The sequence below is a fragment of the Lampetra planeri genome, chromosome 32, assembly GCF_965212315.1.
Source record: "Lampetra planeri chromosome 32, kcLamPlan1.2.h2, whole genome shotgun sequence".
NCBI lineage: Eukaryota > Metazoa > Chordata > Hyperoartia > Petromyzontiformes > Petromyzontidae > Lampetra > Lampetra planeri.
In genome coordinates, this window is record NC_136138.1 from 12,158,128 (window position 1) to 12,184,277 (window position 26,150).

Below are 26,150 nucleotides of genomic sequence, written 5' to 3' on the forward strand. Positions count from 1 at the left end.
TGGAAGGGGTGATGGCGAATGGATGAAACTGGTGATGAAGCAGACACGGAGTGATATCGGCTCCGTTGAGACTGGGTTGGATTGCAGCAGGAGCAGCATCACGGGACCGTGTGAAATGGCAGTGCCCTGGAGAGGCCTTCATCCAGCGGGAAATTGACCACGACTGCGGATGCTGACATGGCACGATACACCATCGATAAAGCACACAGTCAGGCAGGTGAGTGGACACATGCGCTTGCTGGTCCAATCTCCGGTCTGTGTTCACTGGCTGTTGAAACAAATCCCAACACAAATTGAGTTCCATTCGTGTCTTAAAAAATCTACTTTGGTGGAAAAATGGCCACATTTCTGCAAATTTCCACTTGTCCATACATATGCCTGTCCACAAATGCACAAATCAATTCAGGATATTTGAAGTAGGATACAGATGCCACCCAGGATTATACAACGGTTATACTTGAAGGTATATACCTCAACACATCAGACCGAATCCCCTAGAAGGCGCCACACGGGTTGCCAAGAGCCCTCTGCTGTCGACTCGAGGCAGAGTGCTGGGTTTTGTGACGACACGAGGCCACCTCGTGGACAGACTGTGAAAGTCGCCGTGACTTGGAAACAATTATCGAACGGGCATAAAAAAAAGTTCATACAAACCATAACAAACGAAACACGAGCCACTTTGTACATCTGCTTTGTATTGTACACAAGAAACAGCCGCCGAACACAAACTGCTGCAAAATTTTGGCAATTTCCTGCTGTCGCCGCGCGTCGATCTTCACACAGAGGTGTACGTGCGGAGTCCGCATGCCCGCGCGCGTCAACTCACTCTGTGAAACATGTCTCGTGAGAAATCTTGGTTAAGACGGCGCGGCCCAGAAAGTCCATGAGCCTCGGCCAGACATTTCACCTGTACTGCCAGATGCGGCCTAACTTTAGTGGTTCCAATTCATGTATGTGGCAAATAAAAGTTAACTATGCAGTAACCGTTTGAAATTAGTGGGTTCTCAAATAATAATTGTAGCTTGTCGCACGCCGTAAAATATTCGTTCGCTCTCGTAGGGAGAGAAGGCCGCGGTAGGAACCACGGACAGACGGGGAGCGTAGCAGCCACGATCAGCCGGCGCGGAGTAAGTCACTCTTATTCGCCCCTTTTGTCACATTGGTACGACTAAAGTAGTTCTACCCTTAGATGGTACCGATCTGCGCTGTGGCCCATGGACTTAGGACGCGCGAAATATTCAGAGGCGCCCTGTTTGCTGTGAGCGAGGGAGTCGAGGGAGTTGAGAGCGAGCGAGGGAGTCGAGGGAGGGAGTTGAGAGCGAGCGAGGGGGGAGTCGTGTTCGGGGTCCGTCACCGCGGGGTCTCCGCGGTGCCCACAGCAGGGCGCCACCACGAGTCCAACGGGAAATCCACCCCCAGACACGCCACAAGTCGACAATTCCCACTTCGTTTCAAACAACTTGGTAATGTTTCACCTTAAAAGGTGCCATAAAAAGCCATTCTGTCAACAATTCCCGTTTCTATTTTTTACAGTTAAATTAAATCCGTGTTTTTACATTTGCGCAATTTCAAATGACAATTTAAAAGGCAAATGTAGTGACTAAAGACGCATTAAGTTGAACAGTCGATGTGTAAATGTGCAGTTTCATGGGCCTAATTTATTTTACACGTTTAAATTTCGATATAATGCCCGATTAATATATTCATAGTAGCTCACTTATACAACTAGTATCATACACACTGGCGGTGCTACTACCCCCACTGCACATCAGAAGCCGCTTCAGCGGCATTCAATTTGACCAAAAACGTTGCCATTCAACAGCACACCGTTAATAACTTACTCGGCCACCCCCATTGCTCACTGGATTCGCAATCGAAACGCTGCGCATTTACATCCCCGTTATGGGGGTCGACAGCCAGTTTAACCCTAATATGGTTGATAAAACGAACTATTTTGTGAGAAGTTAACAGCGATCATCCTATGGATAAACCAGCTTCAGTAAATGGGGATGTGGAGTTTACTCTGCTCGCTAGGAGCTGGAAATGAAGGCGAGGGCCACTGGGCCGCAGGCACGTGGCACAGACGGTGAAAAGCGGATCGACTCCATCTGGTTGCTGCTCATTCAAATAGGTTTCATGATTATTTTAGCCCTAATCCCAACCCCCACACACTCAGTGATGTGGTGACATTGGCCCTGTGCAGACCCAAGTCCGATAATTCAAGCCCTTGCCAACCTAAGCTGCGACGCATTCACAACACATTCGTCTTTGCAAAAAATCTATGCATTTACAAAGAACTTTACACCAGGGATTGCATGAGCTGTACCTTTACCGTTAAAACATTACCAACGTCGCAACTCGCGTGGCTCCCAACAGCCAACGACAACGGGACTCGTGGGTAAATATATATATAATTATGTACAGGATAAACTCAAGCACGGACGCGACGCTTTGGGTGACATGGATAACAAACGAATGAACGCACAAATGAATGAACGTGAAGGCATGACACGGATGAGCTAGCCAACCAAACGTCTAGAATGTGTCTCCATCCTATGTTAATACTCACAAATTCTGTGGCCGCGTGCCAATTAACACCTGTGGAACACCGCAGCCTATTGCGGTTTGAGTCTACGTACAAAAAAAGCCATCCACGGACTTTAAACATATAAACATGAACATGTTTCTCTTTAAAATTTCTCTCCCCTTTCTTTCATTGAAACACCTTCGTTTTAAACGTCAGGTCAACCTTCACATGAGCCTGTAAACACTTGTGTTGCCAGCCTGTAAAATGACGTTCAGTCTTTTGCTGTGTAAATGACATCTCTGTAGTAGTGGCACCGTGCCGTTTTAAATTACAGTGATGGGCCAGAGCGAGTGACTAGTCTGTTTTACGCAGACCTGATGCACACAATGTTTCTGCCACATTTTAACTTGCAACGTCTTCCAGATACCGCTAAATAAAAAAACATGTATCGAGCCAACTTCCACTGCGCCTTCCACTGCTGCCAATTGTCTGTTAAATGTTAAAGTTTTTCTACTCGGCTCTAGATCCTGAGATCCGAAGACATGTTACTTCCTGCAAGCAAAACAGACATTTGATTTCCTCCCCGACAATGAGTCAAACTAATATTATCGCACCGTCCATGATGTTTCACGGACTCTTGAGCTCACGTCTCATGGTAGAGTGCCGAAGCAGGATTGAGTTTGTGCCACTTAAACGGTCCCTCTCTAATGCCAGCGTCTTACCGCCCGCCTCTGCACCAAGGCTTTGAGACTCGGGAGCCAGCACTGACTCGCTACGAGGGTGGTGGCTGCGAGCCCGCAACTCCACCGGTAACTTGTAGCCCTCACTCTGTTTGGAGTCGAGGGTTCGTCTTTTCTCTCAGGCGAGTCAAGAATTTTAATCTACCCTTGTTTTATTCATTGGTCAAGGATTCTGGTCAAACTTAGAGTTCACATTTCAAATTGGGTGTAATTTTGTCTGTCCTTTTTTATGAGCTTGCAAGTATCTGTGTTACTTCCACAGAAGGTGGTTGCATAGTGTTTCATAAAAACAAATCTGGACCATTGATACAGTGAAACGGTGGTCACATCTAATTGTGAAGGTGAGAGTTCAAATACTGGTCATTATCCCTACTGGTTGATAACAGAAATGTGGAGCTCTGGATGAGATCTCAATGTGGCGACCCACATAAGGCGAGAGTGGGTGCCCACAAAATTAAGAATGTGGAATTTCCACCACTGGCCCAGGGTTGCCAGCAGTGATGAGCACGACCCCATTGATCATTTGACTCGGGAGAAACTGAGCGATGGCCAACGAAGGGCACCACATGGGGGCATCACCACAGATGGACAGCACAGCGCACCAAGCTTATCCATCTTGACCGCATGTATCACCAAAGATTATTCTGCAGAAACAATGGCCAGGTCGTACAGCCCCATCTCCTTTGCACTTTGGTGAGTAACGACTAAATTAACGTGAAAACACTAAACAAACCTTGAGGGTCGATTTGAAAAAAAGCGAATGCTTCAATTCTCTAATGCTGCAATGTACAGAATTAACACTCTGCAACAGAACAGTGAATTTCATTACATTTATCTGATAATACGTTTCTTTTGCATAGCAACTTTAATATATTAAAATAACAATTAAACAAATGATAATGCTTTCTTGAAAAGTCTTGCCAGTCGAATATAGAACCCGGATACAATTGCATGCAGTAATAGAGATTCGTTGCAGTCAGTGGTGCAAGTCTGTGGGGCTCACCAGTGAACTCCTAAGTGCTGCTGCGGTCTGTACGGAGCGGACAGCTGTTGTGAAATATCGAGGCCGGATCATTTACTCAGGGCACCACTTCACCGGGGATCTCGCGTGCAAGTCGGCGTGCATCGCACTTTTAAGGGGGGGGGGGGGAGAGTGGGGGGGCGCTAAGGGGCAGGGAGCGCCCCCCAGCCCACGTTTATTACCAACGTCTCCTTGCGTGCGTCTCATTAAAAACTGTACAAACCCAGCTGAGGGAGGGAGGGCAGGCAGGGGAGGGGGGGGGGGCGAGGGGCACGGAGCCGCCTCGCGTGGCGATCGCAACGCCCAACGACGACGCCGCCGCCGCCGCCGACCCAGGTCCCGCACGCCGGCACAACGACCGGCCCCGCTCGTCCCTCCCACCCGCCGCGGTTACACGCCGGCCTTTCCCCTCGGGGAAGGGGGGGCGGCACGCGCGAACGTTCATCTAACGTTGGTGGGAGTTCCGTTGGTGGGCGGGGAGAGCGCCGGCGCCGAGTTGGGGCCCGTGCCGTCGGGGACGCCCGTCAGGCGGGGGGCGTTGCCGTTGCTGGGGTTGCGGCGGCTCTGGTGCAGGCCCTTGAGGTAAGCCGCCTGCACCGGCTTGTAGCGCTCCAGCACCTTGATGGCCTCCTCGATGCTGAACCACTCTCGCCGCCGGCCTGCACGCGCAACACGGAGGGGGTGGCCTTGTCAAGGTACTCGTGGAGCGCGGGGTCGGGGTGTGGGTGGCGCACACCCGCAGGCTGGGGATGGGAGATCGTTACGAGGTCATCGGGCGCAGTCAGACCCAGAAACAGCCCTGGGACCAGTTGTGAATTATTCATGGATTCCTCCAGAACATGTTTGGCTTAAAAGTTGTCCATTTCTCTCGGAAGGAAATACAAAGAACCCAATAAAACATTTTACTCCACTTAAATGGCTTGTTGTTTCACTCAATTGAGAACTTGGCATGACCCTCCTGAAACAGCCTTGAGACTCGGTGAGGCTTTCCTGAGTAAACAAACATAACAAATACGGGGAGAATAAGACAGAATTTAGTTGAGCTTGGTTGTATTTCCCCATTATTTGGTCCCCGCTATGGGAATGTGGAATTTCCACAACCAGCTTGAGGGACATGGCAGAGATGAGCAATCCCCACACTCATTCTATCAAGGAGCCACTTTGTCCCTTGGTTTTAATCCAAATGTCCCTTTTAGCCATTGTACCAAGAAAGCCTTGCTGGGTGTGAGTTCAATACGATGGGGGGGGGGGGGAGTTGCAGACATTTGTGATACAATCACAGAGAGCCAAATTAACAAATTAATTGCAATTTGGGCTCTTGGCCGGGCGCCGTCCCGGCTCCGGGCCCTGGCTGCCGCGTCGTGGGTGGACGCCTCCAGAGCCACAGCAGCACTGCGGCGGAGATCGTCGCATCTTTATTAATTAAACAAAGTCCAGCCATCCAACTTGGCTGTCAATCATCCGTGAAACTGCCACTCAGTCATTAGCCCCTAGGAGGCGCCAATGGCTCGTGCCGAGCTAATTTTTGTGAAAATGAACCTCTAATGCAGCGGGCATTGGGACAAAAAAATTGACAATAGTGGCATTAATGGCTTCAACACGTTATTTTATTATTTGACCATTCAGCTAATAACTAATGTCCTATATTAACAGCAGCACAACCGATTAGATTTAATGTCAACACCTATCACTTTTTTATCTATTCAAAGTCAAATTGTCCACCTGCTCAAATGTGCATTGGGGGTAGCAGGGGCAAGTCTCTCCCATGGGATAATCCAACAAGAGACTTCCCACCAAGCAGGACTCATCTAAACCGATCTCCCAAGGATAAACGACCCAATGCTCCACACGGCGGGATTGTGAGAGTCCTCGTGACTGGGTTCCCAATCCACTCGCGTGGGATTTGAGAGTCCCAGCTGTTTTCCAATGTCTCCATGCGAGTTCTCTCTCTCGCTGATGCTTCTGTTATGTGCTGCTTAAGACAATTCATGTTTGCCAGTGTTTTGTCGTCCACTCTTTTCTGCAATTCAAAACTACTGTCGAGACTTATTTCTAATAGACGATACGTTTATGGACACCCTGCAGTTAATTCGGGTTAAATACACTCCACGTGACGGAAACGATTGCAAAAGTAATGCATACATCACAGCCACAACTGCTACTACTGCTACAACAAAAGGAGTGGCTGTTGAAGAAAGACTTGTTTGACTTTTAACAGCCACTACTGGGTGTCATCCTATGTTTTGATTTACGTGTTATTTTTACAGCCGTATCCATCACACATAGCGTATTTATAAGAGAAACAACTTTGTTTCTCTTCAACGGTCACTAGTGGTGTCGTGCGTTGCGATTTACGCGAACGCATTTTCCTTCGAAGCTTCATTCCTCCTCCCGCTTCACGTAAACCCGGTGACCCGGGACTCCGTTTGCTCTGGCACCCGGTATCACTGCGACCGTGGGTGGCACGCGGCGCGAGCGATGCGCAATAGCGCCGGGCGGACAGACGACACGGCCGAGACACGTCGGGGTTTATAACCCAAACTGCCCACCGTGAAGCACGCACGGAGCCGGCAGCAGTCACTGCCGAGCGCCCCGGCGCCCCACGAGCGTGCAGATTCGAGCGGGCTCCTCGCGCCGCTCGCCCGGGACAATTACCCAGGGAAATGCCTTTGCACGCGGGTTGAAGAGTGGCTTTGATGCTCAACTTTGTACCAGAAGATAAAGGGATTGGCCTCAAGAGGTTGGGTAGCTCGGCGTGGGCGAACGCCCTTAAGAGCGCAGAGCTGGACAGGAGTCTGCGTCCTACTTTCTGCACAGCGTCATCTTAAAACGCCGCTACATTTGGAAGCTATATAAACCCCAACTGTATGTGGTGTACCGTGTTCCCCCTTGCAGCATGCAGCACAGCGAAAGTAAACACACGCACACACGCACATTGCCCTGTTTAATGCAGCTGCACGCACACGTGCGTAATTGAAGGAATTCTAATTAGAGGTGCCATTATTTTCTGGAGAACACTGCTCGACTTGCCGGGCAAGGTCGGCAGAAGAAACGTGGCTCCGAGTCGTTCACCTTTCTCGATCGCTGAAAAGACCTCCACACTGTACTCTACATAAAGCCATCTGGGAGAATCAGCCATCATCTATCCACTGCTGGATGAAGAACTCCCTCCCACCCCCACAAAGCCATCGCCACTGCTTCAACACTGGACAGTTACGAGTTCAAATCGCAGTTGGGCGCCGACTCAGCCCATCATCTTCTTTCCAGATACAACAAAATAAATCAGTACCACTCTGTGGGAAGTCAATTATAGTTGCCCTGTAGAGAGACTGGATCCCACCTAAGGAATGTGGAATTTACACCACGAGCCCAGCATTAGCAGGGGACAAAAACATGGCTCTGCTTGCTCAAGGAATGAGTCACTTTGATTTTTAACCATAAGGCAGTTACCGAGTTTCAAGAACCAGACATTCAACAATTGATCAGAGGCAATTAACTTGACCAATGCCATTACTTGGAATCAATAGTCTAAGCCATTAGCGCATAAAGAGAAGACTTTAAACTAATCCTCACATTAGACTGGTTTCATTTCTTTAATGTGCTTTTGGCAAAGTGATACGAAGCATCTTCCTAATTAAGAACCTACATCAAAGGCACGATCCCAATATAGTTCAAGGGCCAGGCTCACAAAACCTCGAGAGTGCACTACCACCTTCAGCTGTGCAGACAAATTAATGGTTCAATAGACAAAATATTTACTAATTTGGTCCTCGGTGCACCGCTTCACCTACTTCAGGAAACAACGGACAAATAAAATTCCTGGCACAGATATAATCGCATAATGGATTGCAGTGGCAGTGATGGCTCAGTACTCCAACAAGTCACGTACCATCCAGCCTTCATGGGATACCCAGCTGTCTCAAATATAGTAAACATAGCTGTGATTAGATGGGTGATTCAGGGTACAAAACAGGAACAGGAGGTAACTTCAGCACTTAAATAAGAATATCGTAAATCACACGCACACAAATATCACAATGACAGCAGCAGGAGCAGCATGCCTACTTGAGCGGTGATGCGTCAGTGACACACTAGGATCGGTGACACGCTCGGCACAGGCACTCGGACAGCTGTCGTGCACCGGCTCCTATCAAAGGCAACTTGAGACATGGCCAAATTTACCACAACTACCAAGTGTGCGACTTCCCCTAACGCTCCGGTAGGCTCAGAGAAACATTAGCAAAGCATGCGACATTTGAATTTGAATAACAACGAATTAAGTTAAGGGAAGTCTCAAACCCACAACACAAATAGCTTTTACCTGTTCACTCCCTGCCCTTGTTCAAGCGCCAGTGGAAAGATGTTAACTACCTCACCTGGTATACAGGAGATCCTGCATTCGATCCTGGCCCTGACGTTTATATATTTGGAGTTTGCGTGTCTCTCTCCCCGAGGTCGCGTGGATTTTTATCCGGGTCCTCTGGTATTCTTCCTCCACATTTAGAATCATGCGTTTAGAGTATTTTGCTGCTATAAATGTAGACATGCTAAACCACTTCGTTGACTATCTATTATGGGAACCAGGTCGCTTCTGAAATATAGCTAGAGCTCAGTGGGCCTTCATTGGTCAAATAAAAAAGTTAAGTTTTAAAATAGCCTCAAAGACCTTCACAATTTCCTCTGGTAAAGTGTGGCAGCTTCTCTCTATAAAATAAACACGCCCACCATTCCAGAACAGCGTCTTGAGACGATGCATACATCCAAATTGTACCCGACATTGTGGGTGTGTACCTAAAAGACGAAGCCTCGAAAAGGGCAGGGAATAAACAGTATGGATGGCCAGAGGAAGATTGTTCCAGATTATGAGGGCAGTAGAGGAGAATGAGTGACCTCCTACCAAGCGAAGGTTGACGGTAGGCTTTGACAGGAGGCTGACAGGGGCGAGTCCACGGATGTTCTCGAATACGGCGAGTGCCATCTTAACATTTTATCTGGATTGGGAGCCAGTGGAGGGGGGGGACTAGAGTATGACGGTGAGATGGTCTCGTTTACAGGTGTGAAGTCTGGCAGCCGCATCTGGAGCTTGGAAAGGAAGAATTTGGGGAGGCTGTAGAGGAGAGAGTTGTTGGGTGAGGGTCTCAACATCATCAGCAGTTGCGGTAAGGAAATTGATTATCATGCTCAGGGCATGCGTAGAACCAAGCGTGAGAACACACGCAGGTGATTTGCTCGTGTTACATTTTTAGCTAATGGAGCGAACAAGATATACAAATGAGAAACAATATAGACGTTAAAAACAAAACGGAATATATTCACCAATGAAATCACACCCCCAGATTGTGGAATTTCATGAACTCAATGCGGGTTTGGCAGGGAGGAGGGGGATAATAAAAATGCATTTTAATCGACGAATCGTTGCACACGTAACGGACGCACCGAGCCAAGTGGGCCGCCACACAGCGCGTGCCGAGCAATCCACCGCCCACCCCAAGCCCCGGTGTGATGGAAACGGCCAACTATTTGGATTATGCGATTATGTCACTTCCACATACAACCTGGTCCCTAAGCTACACGGCAAAACTCAAGCTCAAATTATCCATTACGCTCAGTGTGCCACAGCGCTCAAGCCAGACATTCAGAGGACCCATTACAGCACAGGCTTAGGGCTTCCTCAACTTCTGCTGGCTGTACCAACAGCTCGGCGTGGTGGCACACGCTTCGGATGCAAGGGTTGGTGGATCGCATGTGGATTTGTGAAACTGCCGAACTCGCTGAGCTGCGGTGGCCAAGAGATGGCAGTGCAGCAAGTGGGCCAAGTGAACCCACGTGTGTGGCATCCTCCCACGTGTGTGCGAGAGCATGGCAAGTATGTTTAAGCCGCCGTGTAAGTGCCTGTGCAAGCAGGGGAAGATGAGCATTAGCAAGAGATGAACCCAGAGACATAGGAGACGACCAAGGTGCTGGTCCATGGCTGTCAATAATGGTAATTAACGCACATTTGCAAAGACACGATCGTTTCCAGCCCTCCTGATGGCCATTACGTTTGACGTGTTCCATTACGGATACTCAAAACCTTTAATGAGCTCTTGCAGGGATAGGAAGGACGCAACGACTGGCAAATAAATGCCCACAAACAAGAAATTACTGCCCCACAAGCATGGGGAAAATCTTAAGTACCGCATGCACTAAAACGGAATACAAATTTGTACCTTGGGAAAACAGCTGTCGAACTATGTTTGGCAGATGTAATATAAACGGCTGTGTTGATTTAACACCATAATACCAATATGTATGTGAAGGAACCTTATTAGGTTACGCACAGAGGTAAGTCAAAGTGCATCCCTGTTCAAATGTGCAAGGGGTAGTGTTCATTGCTATTGGTAGTCATGAGTCCGTGCCAGATGCTCCAAAATGCTATGGCAGGGGTCAATATTATAAATTGGAAAAGCACTCCTGACTTTTTACAATGTAGTTATCATTATGTTGACCCCATAGGGGTAATGGGCTGAGTAAAACCTAAACCAAGATTTGTAACCATTAAATTGCAAGTACAACTGGTCAACAAATAAAAACACAGCCCTTGATCACTCCCCGTAGCCACATGCATCCCAAGGGGCCTCACTCAGTAGGAAAGTGCGTTACAGCGGTGAAAGAGTACGCGACTGCCCTGGCAGTCAGCCCTCGCGACTGAACAACACTGGCCGAGTATAAAACATAGCAACCAATTAATCTTATATCAAACCAAGCGAGGGCTTGGAAGACCTGGCAAAGTAAGAGCTTGACACAGCTCAGCTCCATCAGCCGGCCGCATCCTGCAGAACGGCACCTTTGGAGGCATCTACGGCGGCGCACGGACACTCGCCACAACGTTCCATCGAAACCACCCTGAACCAGAACGCGCGTCACTGGCGGGCTAGACACACCGCCCTCTTGGCGCTGCACTCACCCTCTTGTTCAATATTACAATATGGATGTTACATGGTCACGTGGTTAGTATTATGCTTTGAGCACGAGTGAGAGCGTGCTCGTGTGTGGTGTGTGTGTGGTGTGTGTTGCCACAATTTAAATTATTCTGCAAACACGGACATTCTGATTGTGGTGAGAACCACGAGAGGTCTCTTTTTCTTCAGATGGGAATTACAGAAACCTAATCACTTGCTCCAAAGTAATAAAAGCCTTCTGCTCTTAAAGGCATTTGCACAGCAAATGGCGTACTAGAGCCTATAACCCAGCATTGCAGTAACTGGGTATGGAGACAGGGTGCATGTGGACATTTAAGGCTTGAATTCTGGCTCCTATGACCCAGCCAAGACACACATGAACTTAACCCGTTTAGGAGTTTATATGGATAATGGGTTTAAGTTTAGTTCAACTTAATGGTAAGTCATCCTGAAGGTTTATCACTCTCAAAGTTAAAAGTTTAATCTGAGTTAAGGGTAAAGCCTCGGCCTGTAAAGGGTTTAACCCTCCGAATGTGTTAAGGGTTTATGTGGGTTGAGGGTCAACCTCGGCCTAAGGGTCAAGGAGCACTGCACACGCACACAGCCTTCGAGTGAGCGGCTCGGAGCCTGCGGCGGAACAATCGGCTGGTGCTGGTGAAACGCACGCGATCCGGCACGGGCGGAAGGCGTTGGCGATCCGGCACGGGCGGAAGCGCTGGGAGGGGACTCGGCGGCACGCCGTGGAGGGGGGGGGGCGGGGGGGCGCTGCTCACCTAAGTTTTCAGAGTCCTCCCACTGATCCAGCACCTCCGTGACGGTGAGCACGAATACGTAGGTCCGATGCCTGCTGTCCACGTTCTGCGGGGAGGAGCGCGTTGGCGAAGCATAGAGAACACGACCCTGTCACGACCACTGCCGCACGCCTAACCCCTGGAGAATTGTGTTTTTTTTGCCAAAACCAGTTTGCAAGTGTCAAGAGTCAATGACTCGCCCTCACTTCAGGCGAGCTTTGGGCAGCACTCGTCTCCATTGGTCAACCCCCCCACTCCCGACTACCCCCAGAGCAAGAAGTTAAACATGCCTACGCCGGGGGACACGCTCTACCCGTAGTACGGTCTAAGTACCAGGATAGGGCTGCACATAGATCGCTCCACTCATGACGAGACCCTCACAAGTCATTTACACTGAGGGGGGTGGGGGGGGGTTCACTCAGCCAATCGTCTCTCCATAGTCATCAACCTGAGTTTGCGCTTTTGATAGGACGTCAACCATGGTCGTCTCATGGAGATCACGTCCCCCACCATAGGCATGTGGAATGTTCACCACTGGCTAAAGGCCACCATCACAAATCAGCTCTGCCACTCTTGCATTGTTTGAGCAGGGAGACCTTGGCCTTTATTGTTTCGGCTCTCCTAGCAATGCAGGCTTGTGCAAGCGATTCACCCTTCCCAGCAAGTCCACTGTCACGGTTCAGGGTTGCAATCCGATTTAAAGAATACAGCTTTGACATTTCTGATGTCAAACACCACGGGTGAATGTGGCTCCTCTAATGTCTACAGGTGTCTAGCAAAACCACCGAGTACAAACACAAATTGACCATCATCTATTTATAGAATTGAAAATGATAGATTCTTACGCCACACATTACTCTATGCATGAAGCGTGAGCTTCACAACAGAGACTTCACTGCACGGCCCATGAGAGACGATGCCTCAAGGTGCACATGGGGAGGGCATTGTTGAATCATGACACGACTTGGCTATATTAGGATATGAACATGCGCTGCTGCATACCTCAAATATTCCCAGCAACCTTCCCAGAGTTCCTCTTACACCAGCCTGAAAATGACAGAGAAGCACGATGAACAACGATTAACACTGGTTCCCGTGCATTCGTTACGAGGCGGCACGCTTTCAAAGTGACGATGACAACTTCAAATGCAAAGACGAAGTTTTAAGCGGAACATTCTGTGCGGTGGTCATGGACAGCACTCCAGGAAAGAAGAATTAAACATTGACATTTTATTAAACTTCACTACACAAGTAAGATTATTGGCTTACTACACGGCCACTAAATCAGCTGTTTATGTCGCCCTGGGGCTGTCTGGCTTTATCAGGTGCTATAGAATGGCAACTGGAACACAAAGACAAATGTCACTCCAGGCCCATCCATAGCGGGCTGCAGGACAGAGAAACAAACCCTAATGTGGGCCCCCCCCCACCACAACACCTTCAAACTAAACCGGGAGTATTACATTTGACGCTGTGACGTCGAAGCGCGGGGCCCCCCAAAGCGAGGGGCCAAGGGCAGTCGCCCCAACTCCCCATACCCTGAGGATGGCTCCGTGCCACTGCTTGCCTTATACAAGCTGATGGAACCCAACCTAAGGTGTCTGTTGCTACGTAACTACGCGCCGTGTTCCAGGCTGTCCAAAAGGACATGTAACAGCCAAGATATTTGATGAATTATTATAATTTACGGTCACAATTTGATCTACGGATAGATTCTGTTCTTTCACATGCTTAGTCCTGTTTTTAATGGTTCTGTTTTTTGTTTCAGTTATCCAGTTTTTTTACTCCATTTTCCCACATAAGCATATCATTTGTACAGTAGCCACGATCTATCCACTGGATGAGGTCTTCATCCATCAGTGTCGCCATGCCTCCGGGCTTTATGAAGAAACGATCGGTCTAGGTCCTAGACATGCTAGACGTCCCCTCTAGCACGTTCCCGCTCTTGGCTATCACCCCGTTGTTAGTATCAACCACTGGCCAGTAGATGAAGGTTCTCTCGCTGAGCGAAATTTGACGAGGAAAGAAATCTGTGGTTGCTGGGGTAGAGTTTAAAGCACCCATCACAACCTCCAAATTACAGCTGCAATACTCACCTGCTCCATTGTGTTTTAAACCACCATGTCACCAACTCCATATCCTGGGATGGAATTCCGAGCATACTCTGCATGCACCTGAACTTGATATTTGTTCCAGAAATTCATTATCATGGGCTGCATAGGGCCAAGTGACAGGAAGACTGGAACCGATGCGTGTGGTTAAGCCTCAACTGCAGTGACACAGCACAAGGCTGGCACTGCCCCGCTCAGCAAACACGCACAAAATCTCATTAAACATCCTGTGCCCCCCCCCCACCACCTCACTCCATGTGTGAGTATCTCTGAACAAATAAAGCTCTGGCACCATTGTATAAATAGTGTTGTGATAGTGCCGTCTATAAATGTTGTATCGTAGTAAGATGACGCACACGTGCTCACAAACGTACACACACACACTACAGAAAAGTCATGGGCAAGTGGACTCCTGCCTGAAGCAAAAGCAATACCATGTTCTCCAGCTAGGAAAGTGTACAGTGAGGTCCCTTTCTCTCTGTCCATGTAAGCTGTCGACCGTTATGTACTCGGCCACCCGAGTTCGATTCCTGGCCATGGCTAAGAACAGTGGCGAGTGATATCTGAACTGCTCGTGGGCTTCCCTGGCACGTCCTCTTGACGTTTCGGTCTGAGCGCTGGGCGTTTTTTCAAGAACTGAACAGAGCCGCTCACGTTCTCCCTCGCTTAGATCGGCGTGCAGAACGAAGCGCGGTCAGAGCCCTAAATCAAGTCGCGGCACTCGACGGCACAATCGTGGAAATCTCCGGAGCTGTTTCGCTCTTACGGTTATGACTTTGGGAACGTTGTCAATGTACAGTTCAACACAATGAACATTGCCCACTGCCCAATGCGCTTTGCCTGCAGGGTGGCCAGTTCGCAAGGGGCTCTATATATAGTCGCGCAGCGCTCAGCAGCGATAACGTTTACTGCTTCCTGCGTCGCTAACTCAACGTCGACGTTTGAGAAGACGCTCTCCGTGGCAAGGTCCACGATGCTGAAGGTCAAAGCTGCGCGCTCCGGCCTGCTGTTTCGCAAGAGCACAAGTGCACTCTTACACGTGACCAAGGGCAAGGCGTGCACTCTCACACGTGACCAAGGGAGAGGCGTGCACTCTAACACGTGACCTCACATCACCAGTCTCCCATTAGGAAGCCAGATTATATGCAATTCAACCTCTTCATCGTCATCAGCAGCCATAGTCTATCCTCTGCTGGAGACAAGAATGCCTCCAAGCCACAGTCATCTCATGGTCCTGCGATGTAACGATCCGCCGAGCACCGGCACGCAAATAGATTTCACTGCTCCGTCTCCTCAGCGCACGTCCTCGCGGGGGGCGCAATCCATCTCCGTCACCATTCTTGATCGTTGTCCATTGCCCTTCAAGGCAGGACGCGCCCTGCCCAAGCCCACTTGCTGTTCACAACAGTGTGAATCATGTGACTAACTTGTGTACAGCCTAGAGCAAAACAAGGATTGGAGATACTTGAGATGAGAGAACTCAACTTATTCTAATTAAAATTACAAGTGTTTATTTGTATAAATTGTAGCTCTCTCATAGCCACGACCAGCACCGTGCCCTGCGATCTGCTATTTTTACAGAAACACCCAACTACATGGGGCTACACCCAATGACATTAGCACTTGATTATATAATACTGTACTACCCCCCCCTTCCCAATAGCATTGCATCGCTATCCTCACCACGTTCAATACATTTTTATCTTGTATTGTTGAATTGATATGCGAAGTTCAACATACATAATTGTGTGTGAATAAATAAGTATTATTATTATACCTCTAATTTGGATGGTATCCGTCACGAGTAGCTTATTCCTTACTAAAACTATTCACTTTATTCATAAAATATGAAGAACATAAAATGTATTTCCTGTATGCGAGGAGAATACATTTGTTGGAAGGACACAAATGTGTCATTTGCCCTCGCAATATTTACAAACATTTGTTATTTGAATAAGTGGCAACGTAAGGACAGCAATACCTAGGGGGAGATAGCCTGATTATATTTAGCTAAAGTATAACGACTGTTATTGTACGTGGAATGCCATCTTTGAGTGCCATTCACTCACATAGTACACGGCGTTCATTTAGAATATACTTTCCTATTTGGATCGCTTATAGGATATGAGCAACACTTCATGCAAACGGGCCCTGTTCAATTAGAAACAGCACTGTACGTTCTGACGCATGCCATGTCCTGTTCTCCTGAAAAACATTCAGCGCTTTTCAATATAAACGAACGCTTGGACTCGCAGAGGACACGGCTGGACGGGCTGAACTGGCGCCCGACTCCCGGATGAGTCCTTGATTACTCGCTTCGCCTCGCGCAACTGACGGCGTGTGCCGGTGTCGCCACAGCGATGGTCAGGCGCCATTAGACACTGCCGTGCATCGGCTGCAGTTTGACATCTCAGATGCAGTGCGACTTCTCAGATGGGGGTCTCGTACCGTTTAGGGGCCGAGCGTCTGCGTGTCCCAACCTGTACCCGTTCAATAAGCGGCGGGTGGCCACCGGAGCTGCCACTCAGAAAGTCTCCACGTTCAACGCACAATGACGTCCCTTGTGAGAAACAAAATCGTACCTGGGGATGTTTGGTCGAAACTATATTTTACGATTTACAGGAATGTTAATTTGATTGCCAGAGTATCTTTGCTTTTCATTGGATACTGCATTATTCCTGGCAGATTTCCCACTCACGTGGGGTCTGCCGTCTGCTATTCCTCTTTCTCCACTCATTCTCATGCTGGGCCACCTTCACTGCAGTCCTTCACGTCTTGGCTCACCACCTGGCACCACCTCCAGGCCTGCCTGTCCATCGTCGCCCTGGCGCTTTCATATTCCATCACCGGTATTCCGATGCGGTTTGTCTCTCTTCTTACAACGCATCCTGGCTGACTCGACAACTCACTCTCAACTTGTCCAAGACGGCTACCACTCTCTCCTTCTTAAGAGAGTCTTCATTTCGGACCCGATACTGATACTGTACGTACAACGAATTGCATTATGGTATATCACATTTCCAATTAAGCATTGCTCCTACGACTCGTGAATAGTTTCAAAAGTCACGTCAAAGTGTCTGCATTGTAAAACAAGGCAGTACCGTGTTCCATGGTCGGTCCCAAGCCAGTGGTGGAAATTCAACGTTGACTTCCAACAATCCAGTACTCATCTTCATAATGGCCTGAGTAAACTTTACACTCATGATCCTTCCCACCGAAATATAACACATAAAAATGGGCGTTGGGGTAGTACCCCTCCCTATGGGTGGCCCCTGAGTCAAGGGTGAACATTTGACATTCCGTGGCATTGGTTAAATAAAGACAAACAAATGATGGATGATGATGATGACTGGGCACAGTACGGGTATTTTGACGTAACTGTTGACCCCAGAACCCAGTGTAGCCTAGCAGGACGTACACCGTATACCCTCCACCGTTTACCAACTTGTAAGCAAACTCTGCACAGTCAACATTTAAAATCCAGCTGAACCAGTAATATTCACATGGAACTACCATCCACTGTAAGATTGACAGTAAAGACCCTGCAGCACCATTTGTTTCTGTAAAAAGTCAGAATCACAAATGTGAACAATGTAAATAAACAGCTAAATATTAATGGCTTTCCCTATCAAAGACATCAAATAAAATCTTGAACATCAATGGGCATCCCCAGATAGATGAACAACGTGGAATTGAACTGAAATACAAGTGGATCATGGACTTCACAATTCCTTTCATCTCCTTTCCTACATGTCTCCCTTCTCTAGTCTCTAGGCATTGCTGTGGAGTGCGTCCAAGAGGCTAACGGCGGGGCATCTCAGCTGGCTTCACTACAATTACCATAACCGTAATGACCTTAGCATCATTTAATTTAAAGGCGTCTTCCCAAGATATGTAATAGAGAATTACAGCCGATCCATGCGCAAAGACCCCACCCCTACGCTTACCCCACATACAGGTTCGACTTAGGCTTCTTAGGATTCTGAGAACATGTCCTGGGATCAGAGAACCAAAATAAGACACCTTTAATTAGTCTCGGGGGAATAATTAACAGGACGCAAGACTGCCGCCAAGTTTAAATGCTGCCTGCACAGTACACAGCTCCCTTACAGGGCGAGGCAACCGCTTGTTTACAAGCGGCGATCCTCGTTACCAGTGACAAGATACCACTGCACGTGTGGGCCACATGTACACAACATGCACTCGGTGCTTTGCTTATGCGTGCTCATCTAACACAGCTTTCACATCCAATCAAGCAAAGCACACACACATGGCAAAAGGGACTACTCCACCCAATTAATGTACAGTGGACACAACCAGAGGTGCCATTGTCTGGCATATACTTTAGCTCGGCTGGCCAAATATTACAAATTCCAATTGTGAGCTCAAATCCCAGCCAAGGACAACTTGACCCCACCAGCATCATCATATACTTCATAGATGCAGGGTCAATGGGGAAAGTTTATTAAATCTCCACTCCTCTTTCCACTCAGCAGTATAAATGGACGCATCAGCCAGTTGGTGGGCAGGTCACAAGTAGGTGGATAACGTGTGGGTACTTCCCAACTTTGCCAGACGTCTGGCCAGCAAGAGTAGGCCAGACACCATCTGGAGAGGTTTTCTAGAGCTCCCTCCAGTGGAGGCTGGACTGCACCTTTACCTTGAGATGAAGCTACCAATTGAAGTAATAATCTGGGTCGGTGAACATAATCAGAACTTGGTAGACAATAAGTGGGCAGGAGTCAACGGTGGCAGTTCTATGAACTAATCTACCCCCATATGGATATGGAATTCCCACCACTGGCTCCGAGCCTATTTAGAGACGCGTACCACCCAAAGCTCATTGGAGAAAGTGACACTGGTGCCTTGATCATGCCAGTGTCACCAAGGTAACGATGTAACGGAGACACTGTGATATTCTACTGATCATAGGCACAGAAAGTGTATTTTTCTTTGCCTCTTGCCCTAAATCCAACGTCACATTTAGGTGATAACTGGTGGAGAAATAGAAAAACACACGTCCATAATTTGCACGTTTTAGCACTGAGGATAATGAGTCTACACTGAGTGCGTGACACTCGAGACAAAAGCCAAACATAAAAAACAACTAGATTTTCCAAGTAGCACACACAGGGCTTAGCGTACATCATGTACAGAGCTGAGGGATTAACCATCACATAGCCGTGATGAACTGTGAAGGTACTGGGACACTGTACATCCAGCAGTGGATAGACTATGGCTGGTGATAAAGATTAAGTTAGAATACGACACAATTTGCATCTGTACCGCATTCTTCCCGCTGAGCAGCGTCTCATGTTGCTTTACAATTAAATACTCAAAAAAGCGTTTGGCCAATCAAAACAACCTAAAATTGGCTAAATCTAACAAATACGCTTTTAAATTTGAAATAAAATATTTGATTGTGCCAGCATTCCTGATGCGACTTGAAATAGCGTTCCAGAGGCAGGGAAAATATCAACTAAAGTCCCTTGCTCCTCCTGGTGACAAGGTGGACAAACATCGTCAAAGGTATTTATTTTGCGAATGCTTTCATGTGTGACTTTCACACAGTTAGAGCACCAGGCACACAAGAAAAGCAAATAATTAAATTAATGTGTATAAGTCAATGGTTGTCAATGGCCAAGTGGGATATTACAATTGCAAGGAGATATCTACAACAGGAGCACAGAACCGTCCATTTGGCTTGCGAAGAAAACACTAAGTGACGTCCCACACGTACCCCGAGCAGAACGCAACAACACAGCAACATGGTCAAGGCACTCGCCATTCACCTCTTCCAGAACTTCCCGCACCGCCGCACTGCCCGGCTCCTCCTCTGGCTCCAGCCCCCCACCCGGCACGATCCACCGGTCCGGAAACCGCTTCGTGCTCACGAGCAGAACCTGGTGGGAGAGACAAAGACACAAAGATCCCTCATCCCTGCAGTCACGAAAGCTTTAAATCGAAATCCCTCATAGCTTTAACAGACCGTTGGGGCAAGTGCTGTTGGCAAGTAGCACCTATGGAGGGCCGGCAGGGTACACAAAGGGGTGGGTGGCCAGCACCACGCCCGGCCACCTTTGATTCCCCAGTATCAATGTTTACACACCGCACAAGATACTCATTTGAGGCCGAGTCGACCCAAGGGAGGTCCAGGACCGATTCAAATAATCGCTATCATTGGTCGTAAGCGGGCCTCGTACTCTGGTCACTGGGTTTGTAGTGCTGAGCACTAACCGCTGCGCCACCGCTCCCTGGGAGAGACGAACACTGACAGACGTGTTCCCGTCAACGTGTGTAGAGCTGCCTATGCTCACACACCTTTGCACGCTACAGAGCGATGCGAATCCATGGCGAGCAAGGCGAGGCGTCCGATTTCATTGCATTTGTGTGTACAGCAGAACAAAGCTCCTACCAGAGCAGATAACATTGTGACAATCTCTTTAGTAGAGGAGTCTGGCTATGGCTCACATCAGTGGCAAGTTAAATCTTAACTGGTCCTGCCCTAGAATAAACTCAGCACCGCCACAGCAATGTGGACCTTGCTCCACTGGTTTAGAGCTTTAAACTGGGGATAAGCGCTGCCTCGATGATAATTTGAGCAGCGGAAAATAATTGTGATTTAAGAGATTGCTTAATGAGCATGCATGCAGGGAATCGCATGCAAGCATATGGACAAAATGAAAGAACATGGGGCAGGAAGTGGCATTGTGCATTAACAACAGTAATGGAGAATGAGACCGTAATCACAGGATGAGGTCCCAGCCGCACAGTGACAATCCTGGATGTGCCACGCTTGCCGCGTTCACCAAGCCTCTTGCACATTGCAGGTTTCTCACATCAGCAAAACAAGGCACAAAGTTCACGGAAGTCGAGCGCTGGAATCTTACATTTACTCTCCTGTGAGCCAGGAGCGAACCAATATCAGCAATGCGAGCGTTAAAGCTAGAGAGGGCATTTTGAATGACGTCAAATTCTCCTTGATGTCAAAACGACCCTGACCTCGACCGCCCACTCAGCGGCGCTCTGCACGTGTGCGCAGTGTGGTAGGCGTGGGCCTAGGTTATCAGCAAGGCTGCCTAGAGTTTGACTGTTGGGTCGACTGACCCTGACCCAGCTAAAAGTACGTGGGGCACGCACGCTCACACACGCAATCATATGGCGTACACACACACAGACATCCTTCATATTGGTTCCATACATAAGACCTGGACGCCAGTATAAACGTTGTATATATACATTACCACATCATAAAGTCGAAAAGCTTTGCCTACGTGCATGTGCGCACCTAGGATTTGTACGGTTGGCTACGTACAACGATGCGAAAGAAGTTCAACATACATACACCACTGCACTAGCCATCCCCTTACTCAGCCTTAAATTATTACAGGATGTGGTGTGCAAACATCAGCATTGGCTGGGTGTGATGCCGGCCACACCACTCTGTCTTTGTGTCATCCAGGCCTCAATAGGCACTCGCCAACATCACTTGCCCTGACGCTCCATTGGGCTTGCTCGTGTCTTGGCTTAGGCATTTATTCCACTCTCAGGCCATTAAAGGCAGGTATATGATCTCCGCTGCTCACAAGCTGTTGGGCAATGTGATTACGCAAGGGTCACGCAAGGTTTATATTCTCTAAAAGGTCCTTCACAGCAAAAGGCTTGCGTGCATGAAGCTGCCAGCAGTGGAGAGAGGCAGATGTTCTTTTACCACAGGGTAAAGGGGCCATAGGTGTGACTGACATCACACGAGGGCTTCACTGGTATAAAATATCTGCCACGAATGAGGTGTGTGCCGGTTGGGCACTCGGCGGCTTATCCTGCACTTAGACAAGGTTTAAATTAGACGCTTAAATGCAAACTGGGTGGGAGCACTTCGGTGCTCGAAAAAGCTTTGGGGCGACGCTCGTCTCTACTGACGACTCCAATTCAAGAGCAGAAAATCGGCTTGGGGGAAAACCAATGTCGATATTCAACAAAGCAGCACTTGGTTTATTGACCGAGGAATAACAGATTGTGCAAAACACCACTAACTTTACAATTGTAAGTCAAGCATTGGTCACAAAATCGCCCAGAAAAAATCCCAAAACGAAGTAAAATGTTGTCATGCAAATCCTTCCCTGTGGCTCAATCGCTGCTTTCGGTTTCGTGGATGCGCTGCATAGCTCTACCGCAGCAGTTCCTAAAGAAGCTCCCAGTGCGTGAAGCGAGACGTCGCTCATCACGCCACACACCACGCGGGGCAACTCCAAAACAAATGGGAAAGAGCCGTTTGTGCACGTGTGTTGTGAATGTGCAGACATGCCAAGGATTATCACGCACCAAGATTCACTCATTCCAAAGGAATGCGAGCGACTGGCAGTGGGGTAAGAAGACTACTGCTGCCACATACAGTCTTGACTTAAAAGTGGCCGATCCAATTGTTATTGTGGGTGAGATGAACTGCCCTTGCGGTAGGTGGGAGCGTGACAGGGCGCTGGGTCGGCCGGCCTGCCGCGCGTGTGAAGAAGTCGTTATTAAAGAACTTCATCAGCGTAGATTACGGTCCTGTTGCCACCACACCCTTTTAACGCAAAATGGCTCAAGCATCTATGTCACTCGTCTAGCACTTCATAATTTACAATTATGGGACAGAAAAACATCAAAAAATTATGCAAGCAAAATGACAAAAAGTTAAAGAAGAATTCTTTGGATTGTGAAAATTCATCAAATCATAGGGGTGGGAGGGGAATGGTTACATAGGGCAATCCAAACCTGTCTTAAATTACAAGAGGGAGCTCAGGATTTGAATGTTTTTTTCCCACTGCTGTTGGATCTGTGCTCACACACACACCCCAGGGGGACCCCCAGCCACTTCCACTCGTACATCAATCCCCTACACTGACATTTATAATCAAAGTCTCATATACATGTTGTTTGAGGCTCACGTTTCACTGGCATCATAATAAACACCGCTTTACTCTGCACACCAACAGCAGTTCAGGGTCAATTACATTTTGTAGGAGCGAGCACATCCTCCAGCAATCAGATTGTGGCAAAGATAAATATTTACCGAAAATTTTCAGTTGCACTTTATAACAGAAATGATCATTGAATAAACGCCGCACCGATAGCATGATAATATTTCCTTTCCCTTCAAGCTTTGCTTCATTTCGGATTAAACACCGGGGTGTTTCACACTCAAGTGAGCATGGGGAGATGCTGATCTTCACTAGCTGGCCGAAGCCAAGGATGGAAATTTCTCATTACCCTAACAAGGACCAAATCTCCACAGGTCGACCACTGCCGACTCACAATGTTTTATTTACTCCAGGAAAGGATGATGGGCCAAATCGACTGCTGTCAATATTTTGGTCGTGCAAGAAGCACGATGTAACAAAAACGTGACTTGGCATTTGATAAGAGGATCGAATCATCGATTCAAATGTGCATCTACGCTCACAATACATGTGTAGTGACATTGGGGATGTCACTGTATGGTGCCGGCCCGGGAGGGCCATGGCATGCGATGTTCCTACGTCGCGGACAGCACCGTGTGTTGCTGTGCGAGGCCGGCTCTAGCAGAGCACGGCGTGCGATGCACAGTCATCGCGTACACCCCGTAGGCGGGTGTAGTACCAGCCCTAGCGGGGCTTGGTGAGCACTGGGATAGCGCGGGCACCACGCGTGGCGTGTAGTGCGGGCTCCCACGAGGGGGGGGCGGGAGAGTGTCAGCCCAGGGACAGGGTTGCACCAGGCCATGACACTCTGGTTGACCCCGTAGACACGTGATCCGGAGTGTCCACAGAGAGGGCCCCAGGTGGGGGGGGGGGGTGATCACGTGTCCGGGGAGAGCTCTCGAGAGGGATCAAGAGGGAGCTTAGAACGCCCGCGAAGGTGGGCGGGGCCGAGGGCAGAGCCGGCCCCGACCCGGGAGGATATAAGGTGGGTCCCTGGGAGCTGCAAGCTCCACGTCTACAAGCTGCAAGCTCCACGTCTACAAGCTGGAAGCTCCACATCTACAAGCTGGAAGCTCCACGTCCTACAAGCTGGAAGCTCAACGTCTACAAGCTGGAAGCTCCACGACTACAAGCTGCAAGCTCCACGTCTACGAGCTGCAAGCTCCACGTCTACGAGCTGGAAGCTCCACATCTACGAGCTGGAAGCTCCACGTCCTACAAGCTGGAAGCTCAACGTCTACAAGCTGGAAGCTCCACGTCTACAAGCTGGAAGCTCCACGTCTACAAGCTGGAAGCTCCACGTCTACAAGCTGGAAGCTCCACGTCTACAAGCTGCAAGCTCCACGTCTACAAGCTGGAAGCTCCACGTCTACAAGCTGGAGCTCCACGTCTACAAGCTGGAAGCTCCACGTCTACAAGCTGGAAGCTCCACGTCTACAAGCTGGAAGCTCCACGTCTACAAGCTGGAAGCTCCACGTCTACAAGCTGCAAGCTCCACGTCTACAAACTGGAAGCTCCACGTCCTACGTCTGAAGAGGCACCAACATGTGGCTGGGAACCCGAGCGAGGGTCCGACCCTTCGTAGCTGTAACTCCTACGTATAGTGTAGTTAGCTGGGTGGTCACCACCCTAGGCTGTATCTGGCCTGTCTTTGTATATACGTGTTATGAATAAATGTGTTGCCTCTGAAGAATAACATCTGCAACTCAGTTGGACTCACGACACATGCACTGAATAGAGTACATGTACGAGTAGATTCTTACATGATAATTAATATTCTTGGTTCTTTCGGTCACGTAAATAGAAAACAAAAAATCTAAAAAATAATAAAAAAATTCTAAATAAAAAATAAACATAATAAATTGCGATCGAAACGTCGTAAGTTTTTTTTTTGCTTGTATTACTTTCAAATTTTTTTATTTAATTTGAGACTTTTTATTTTTATTGTGGGTTTTTTGCTTTTATTTTAAATTTATTATTATTATTTTTTTATTAGTGAAAATTTTATTACATTTTTTTCTATGTTTTCTATTTACGTGACTTTACCGAAAGAACCAAGAATATCAATTCATGCAGTCACGAAAGTTAAGTAAAAAAAATGATAATTAATGATCTCATGCGACACCTGCAGCCACGAGATGTGCTACATTGATCGCAATATTGGATTACAAGCAATTAATTCTTGAATAGAATTGCAGCTCGCCAAATTGTAAAGTAATCATCATGGTGGGGGTGATGAGGTAACCATTGCAACATAAAGCACCCAACGTTAACAATGGTAATAGTAGTGGTGCTGGCGATGATAACAGCTACTCATTTTGCTGCATTCAAGACCTCATGAATAGTATACGTTGATGTTCACACACACGTGGATAACCGAGTAGGATTTATGTGAATGTTGAGAGCGTGGAAAGGTCCAGACAAATGATGTAATTGCATGCTCACCGATTGCATAAACGCTCATTCGCGCTCCAAAGCCACCATGAGCCCCAACGCTTCACGCAGCTTGAGAACGATCAGTGCGCTTGCACGGCATCACGGCAAATGTCGCCGATGCAGCCGCACCTCACCCTCGCTTTCTTCCTTCCGTCAGGTCCCGCATACTGCGGCATTGCCGACACTTGACCACCAAGGTCCCCGCTCTTTGCGTCTCCCACCATTTGACTTTTGGGCTGCCAATTATAAAACACATTCAACGCGCCCTTAAATTGACCGATCTTACGGTCTCATCGTCACCACAACCATCTCACTTTTGGGCTCTGGATGGCACTCGTGTGTCAGCAACCTACCCTCCTCCATGCTCCTCATCACAACCTGCTCTGTTCAGTTCCAAACATTCCAGTTGCTCATCCCATCCCTTCCACAACATTCCTGGAACCCTCCACAAATGTAACCCTACAAAAGGTCAATCAACGCTTAGGGTACGGGATATTAAGTGCACGTACGGTACACTCACGTTCATCATACGGCGATTTATTTTTACAAAAGGTAGCTGTAAATAATGCTCCATTCACCAAGGAAAGCCTCACTCCACGTCACGCTTGCAGGAGGATCCTGCAGTAACACAGAGGAGGAACATC

The 26,150-nt window shown here is 48.3% G+C and overlaps 1 protein-coding gene across 1 annotated transcript in view; it reads right to left on the reverse strand.

The window, feature by feature from the left end:
- Window positions 1-678: 678 nt before the first annotated feature.
- The window catches only part of LOC144729484 (diphosphoinositol polyphosphate phosphohydrolase 1-like), a 57,421-nt gene continuing 31,949 nt past the window's right edge, over window positions 679-26,150 (reverse strand). Inside the window, exons 2-5 of the mRNA XM_078609815.1 lie at window positions 19,924-20,034; window positions 13,023-13,067; window positions 12,003-12,087; window positions 679-4,947 (exon numbers count right to left, since the gene is read on the reverse strand). Of these exons, the coding sequence (XP_078465941.1) occupies window positions 4,730-4,947; window positions 12,003-12,087; window positions 13,023-13,067; window positions 19,924-20,034 (459 nt within the window). The 3' untranslated portion in view covers window positions 679-4,729. The remainder of the gene's footprint in view (window positions 4,948-12,002; window positions 12,088-13,022; window positions 13,068-19,923; window positions 20,035-26,150) is intronic.